The sequence below is a fragment of the Lepisma saccharinum genome, chromosome 1 (genome assembly GCF_977018435.1).
Source record: "Lepisma saccharinum chromosome 1, izLepSacc3.1, whole genome shotgun sequence".
Taxonomy (NCBI): Eukaryota; Metazoa; Arthropoda; class Insecta; order Zygentoma; family Lepismatidae; genus Lepisma; species Lepisma saccharinum.
The window spans coordinates 141424152-141430151 of NC_139229.1; the positions used below are offsets into that span (position 1 = coordinate 141424152).

General features: G+C 38.5%; 1 protein-coding gene across 1 annotated transcript in view; it reads left to right on the top strand.

The window, feature by feature from the left end:
• Positions 1-2713, top strand: part of Pex13 (peroxisomal biogenesis factor 13) — a 37813-nt gene extending 35100 nt beyond the window's left edge. The window contains exon 5 of the mRNA XM_083139615.1: positions 1837-2713. Coding sequence (XP_082995741.1) covers positions 1837-2240 — 404 coding nt within the window. The 3' untranslated portion in view covers positions 2241-2713. The remainder of the gene's footprint in view (positions 1-1836) is intronic.
• Positions 2714-6000: the final 3287 nt, after the last annotated feature.

The window sequence follows — 6000 nt, forward strand, 5'->3', positions numbered from 1 at the left end:
GCATCGACGGTCGACGTGTACAGATCTTGTGACTGACAGTACCTCCTGAAAGTTGGTCAGAAACTGAGCAATGGCGCAACGTCCCAACATTAAATTCTGTTTCAAATTTGGTAAAGGTGCAAAAGAGACGTTTCAAATTATTCAAACTGTTTCTGGTAGTGAGGCATTGAGCTGTAAGAACGTGTTTAAGTGGTATGCAAGATTTCCTGATATTCGGGAGAGCATTGAAGACGATCCGTGACCAGGACCATCAGTGACTGACGAAAATGTCCAAAAAGTGGCGGAGATTGTACACATCATCCACAAGTAATTCATTCCAGAGGGTCACACTGTGAAGGCTGAGTATTACGTGGGTGTTTTGCATCGTCTATTGGCCAGGATTCGTAGAGTTCTGCCTGAATATCGGGTACAGGGGTCATGGTCTCTGTTGCATGACAATGCACCCGTGGACAAGAGCAAGTTGGTACACCAGTTTTTGGCCAAAAAAGGGATAGTGGAACTCGATCACTCCCCATATTCTCCATATTTAGCTCCATGCAACTTCTGGCTATTTCCAAAACTGAAAGGAAGGCGTTTTGACACCATTCCAGAAATCCAAAAGGCTTCGACTGGGATTTTGGAGGAAATTCCGAAACAGAAGTACCAAGACTGCTTCACAAAGTTCTACAACCTCTTCAGTGCATGTATTGACTCACAAGGTGTCTATTTTGAATAAACATTATTGTAAAGTACCACTCCACAACGTCTTGTCTTTCATTTCTCATTAGTCACTTTTCCCACTGGACGGACTGTGTATTTGTTCCTTGTTTACAAACTGTGTAGATCAACGTTAGCATTCTTGCTCAAACATGGAACTATTAGCCTTTTTTTCTCTTTTTGCGTAGACTGCACTAGTTTATTCTTAAGTAGAGGTAATCATTTCTGGTTTGGTGACAATAACAGGACGTCATGATTGAAATATCAAGGGTGTTCCTGTTCCTTAGATTTGGCTGTCAGCATGAACACACTTCGCTGGTCTGGAAAATGAACGTAAACTCATGTCAGAAAATAAATTGTCTGAACCATGTTTCTTTAGTACAGCTCAAGTATATTTTTTTAAACTGCATGGATGTATACTCACTCGTATATGTTAGTAAGTGCCGGACCCTGTGGCACGAGTGGTTAGACATCGTGCTGCGATGCCAAGGGTCCCGGGTTCGAATTCCGCTCGGGCGTGGTTGTTTGTGAATGTCCATTCATCAATTTCATCACTCATCTCCAATTTCGCAAATTAGCCAAGAGGCACAAAACTCAAAGTAAAATAATCTAAATCAATCAATCAATGTGTGAGTAAGTGCATGAAATTTGTTCTTTGTGTAGATTTTAGTTGCTTTGTATTGGTTTTTCTTCGATATTCGTAATTTTAATGTCTGTGTAGTGGGCTAGGTGACTGGGAGCAGGGGTATCATCTTTATAGCATATATTGATTTCATTGCTGTTATCTTTGGATTTTCTTCAGTCGAATGGTTTTGTGATCTTTTGTATGTAGTCTTGAATTGATGGAAATTATAATGTAATTATGATGTGCGTAGACACCAGACAACAAAGAAAAAACGGTACACAGAAAGAAAGATCACACAATAAGTACCTGAGAACTAATTAATACGTTATTAATTGGGAAGATATGTAATAAAATTAATGTTGCATAGACTCCAGTTCAGATACTGGCACATATTTCAGCTGTCCAACTTTATAAAATGTGCCACTTTATGTGTACAGTTGTGAAATATTAAAATTTTGTTTAGTATTCTCTAAATGCTAACACAAAACATGTTTTCCTCTCTTTCTCTCTCCTAGAAAGTGCACAAGACTGGATGAAGGGAAAGGGTGAATTCTACATTGCTGTTGCCAAGTATGATTTTGCTGCCGAGAACGAGTCCGAAATTAGCTTCCAGACCGGAAGCCAACTTTTTTTGGCTCCACCTCACCTGCAGCCCCACGTTCGAGGATGGATGTTGGCAACCCTGGACCGGAAGAAGTCTGGACTAATTCCTGCAAATTACATTAACATTCTTGGTAGAGGTACCTTGGGAAAGAGGGATGCACCACCCCCAGCCAATGCCGAGACTGTGACTGCACAGAGTGAGGAGTCTGCAACTGTGACTACTGAAAAAAATCCCTCTGAAGCCACTACTGTTTCTCAGGATACAGAGAAGAAAGATGACGCTGCCAGTGAAAGTGGTGTGGCCGAAGGTGTTTAATTGTGATATTACTTTGAACTGGACAAGGTTGATTCCTATTTTGTTTTTTAATTAGCCAAAGATACAAACAGAAATTTCAGAATGGAAAAAAATGGTGTTAATATATACTCGTACATATATTATTTTGTATATAGTGGTGTATAATAATTTGGGATTCTTGTCATGTCAACAAGACTCAGGATTTTAAAACCGAAATATCCTTGTAGCTGGTGTGAAAATGACAATCTGAGGTAAATTGTCTTATTTCAGTGCTTTACATCCTCTGTTTAAAAAACCATTGTAAACTACGTGCATTTCTGGAGTCTAGTTGAAATCAGTGGAAGGATCCATTTGCGTAAAGTGCTTAGCAATAACTTACATTTTTCAGATCAATTGAAACATGTTATAAACAAATGTAACATTCCTTCATTGCTAATGTTAATTTTCCTGTACTGAATTTCTTGTAAAGATATGTATCATATGAAACTTTAAAATATTTATTGTTCATCATTATTTAACCACTCGCCAGTGGCGGCAATTGGTTTCCAAAAGTAGGGGGGCAAGGACAGTTTAATTTCCCTTGGTAGATAATCTTTAACAGTGCAGGAGCAAAAGTGGCAAAAAGTGTGGGGGGACTGCCCCCCGCCCCTGATATATATACAGGGTGTTTCTGTGACCGTGTTACCTATGCAGATTTGCAGGGATGCTGGAAGGGAACAAATGCAACAAAATGAGATAGAGAACCCTGTTCTGGAAATGCCCCAGTCAGAAGTTACAAGCTAAAACCTTCGAAGGGCAGGCAACCACGTGAAAGAATCCACCGTGCATGCCCTGGAACATTTAATAGGTTCGTATCTTTTACCGCCAGTGTACACTGCAGGGTTGGCATTAAACAACCTGGGTGGGTTTTTCAGATAAAACCCAGGCAAAACTGGGTTTTATTGGTTTTTTCAGTTTGTTTAAAAATATATATTTTAAAAATGAAATACATTTTCCCCTACTAGTAATGTATCGTTAACATTGTATTGCTTTATACCCTGTCCCAACTATATCTGGAGCAGGTGAACGAAAACAAGTCTTTGCACAAGTAGTAACGTGAAACAGCCCCACCAGTGAACACGTGAGAGAAAACTGGAGGTAACCAACTACAATTGCCAGCCTTTGCAGGAGTGTGTATTGCTTTGCTCTGCCCACTCGATTTCCTCCCCTTCTCTAACGTTATGCGCAGCCTTGCTTCAGAGATATTTCACTGAATCAAAAACTATTTAACTTTTCAGTTCATCAAGAGTTTCGGAAGAAGTCTCCTGGTATTCTTTTATAGATAGTAAACTTAACATATTCTATTGTAAAATATTTGTCAATTGTTTGATTCTACTCATCCAGGAGGGTGTAATAGTTAATGCTATTGCTTTGTGATCAGTTTTCAGGTATGCATTCCCTGAGGAGAGACATACGTACTTTGGTGTATCCAACAATCAGACTACCAGGGAGGTACAAAATATGTTATAACCAGTGTTTTTTTTTCTTTTCTTTCTTCGGGCAGTCAACAACGGTAATCTATACTGGCACCTTATTATAGGTGAGGACTAATAACATTTTATTTTAAGAAAACCTACGATGCCAGAGGTTCCGGATTCGAATACCAGCCTAGGCATGGGCATTCTTTGTATGTCCCTTCACCAATTTCATCATATCATCACTCATAAAATAAAATACATAAATCAATCAATCAAACAAGATAAATGCACATGTGTGTGTGTGTACACACACCCACACACTTGGATGCATCATCCTTTGTGAACATTACACAATTTTGAGTTATGATGAACACATTAACAAGTAACAACAAATCAACTTGAATAGTGCAGTAACCATTCATCCCAGAAAAAATAACTTTTTTACAGTGAGACTTCTAATTTTATCAATTAGGCTTGGTACTTTCTTCCCTCTGCAATGATACTCAAATTTAAGCATGTCAGAGTATATGTTTTCAAGATGCAGCTCATTTTTAGTAAATACTATTAGTGAATATTCCATTCTGAACTTCAGTTTATGAAACAAATTATTTTGTGACTGCAGTGTTGTGCCAATGTTGGAATAAATTATGTTACAGCTACAAACACACTTATATCATATGCCATAGACCATTAAATAATCAAAAAATACTATGCAACACAATGTTTTAAATCTGCTTCAATACAGTTTGATCACAGTTGGTTTTCCCATTATTTTTCTGGACGTTTCAAGCATAAATATCTCCTCCACGTATTAACCATGCCAAATTATAAGTTTGTTATATTTAATTGTCTGGCTGATTTCGTCCGAATGGAATACCCTATACATCTTTCAAAATATCTGGCTGCTATGAAAATGGCATTCATTTTCCATGGTCAAAACATTAGTGACCCCCAATTTGGTCCCCAACGCTCCCCAAACATGCACTAGATTTCAAACCATTTATTGTCAAACTATAGCTTAAGTAATGCCCTAAAATTCTTGAGTTTCTTTTCTTAATCTCAAAAATGTAGTTTAGGCATTTGAAAGTGTCATCAAAATTTGGAACTACCTCAGCACATGAAAAATCAATTTTTCATCTACAATCTTGAAATGCTTTGAACAAATGCAAATCAAAATCATTCCTGAGATGTATCTATTTGTGAATAATTTTAGCTAAAAACATCTAAATTTGCTGCAGTTTCCGTGGTCCCAAAATTGATGACTTACCCCACCATTCTCAAAACACACATTACAGAGTTTTTATTAAAACTCTTTACTCGAGCATGGGCATACATACAGTTTATGTAAGGGGGGGGGTCAAATTTTGGGTATGATTAGGGTTGTTTTATTTCATAAGTGAAAATCCGGGACACTGCTGATCGGAAGCTTGTTGGGGAGCTGGACCAGACAAAGTTGTGTATGTAGTCAGGAAGTCACGCTACTTAGTGGCAAACAACTTGAGAATGTTGGACCCCTTGAACCCCTCCTTAAATATGCCCATGAGCTCAAGTGATGCCGTAACATTGCTGAGGCTTGCTTTTCTTAATCTACGAAAATGTAACCTAGTCAAATACGAGGGTTTAAGTCATAAGTCATGGCAACTATTTTTTTCCCCTCGCAAACAGGGGACAACATGAAAAATCTAAGATGTACGTTTGAAAGTGTATGGAATGTACCTTCGAATGAAGCCACCAGATGAAGTCTGGATGCAGGAGACCGTCGTAGGGAAGAGCCAGAACACAGGATATTGGACAACAATGTTTTATTGAGGCAGATTGGCAGTTGACACTGCTCCATTTGAAGGCCTCCACACACCTCGCCACTGTTCGATAGGGCATGGCATGCACACCCAGAGCTTGCCGTAGCTCTGCATGGCATTTCTGCTATTTTAACATACGAACATTGCTCCTGCTTCATGACCTCCATTTTCGAACGCCGTCACCGACTGAACTTGGGTGCATGCTTACTACCCCACCGTTGTTCACATACACCATCTGGTGGCTTCTTTCGAAAGTACATTCCATACACTTTCAAACATATATCTTAGATTTTTTGTATTGTCCCCTGTTCGCGAGAAAAAAAATAGTTGCCATGACTTATGACTTAACCCATGTATGAGCATAATTTAAAACTCTCAAAAAAAATGTTAAACCAGTCTGTCGTCTACTATCTTTAAGCATTACGACTATTTTTTCTCAAATACAATGCGAGACCAATCCTTCAAGTTATCTGCAACTATAAAAATTACAACTCAAAAGCTTTATCATAAATACAAAGTTTGTGA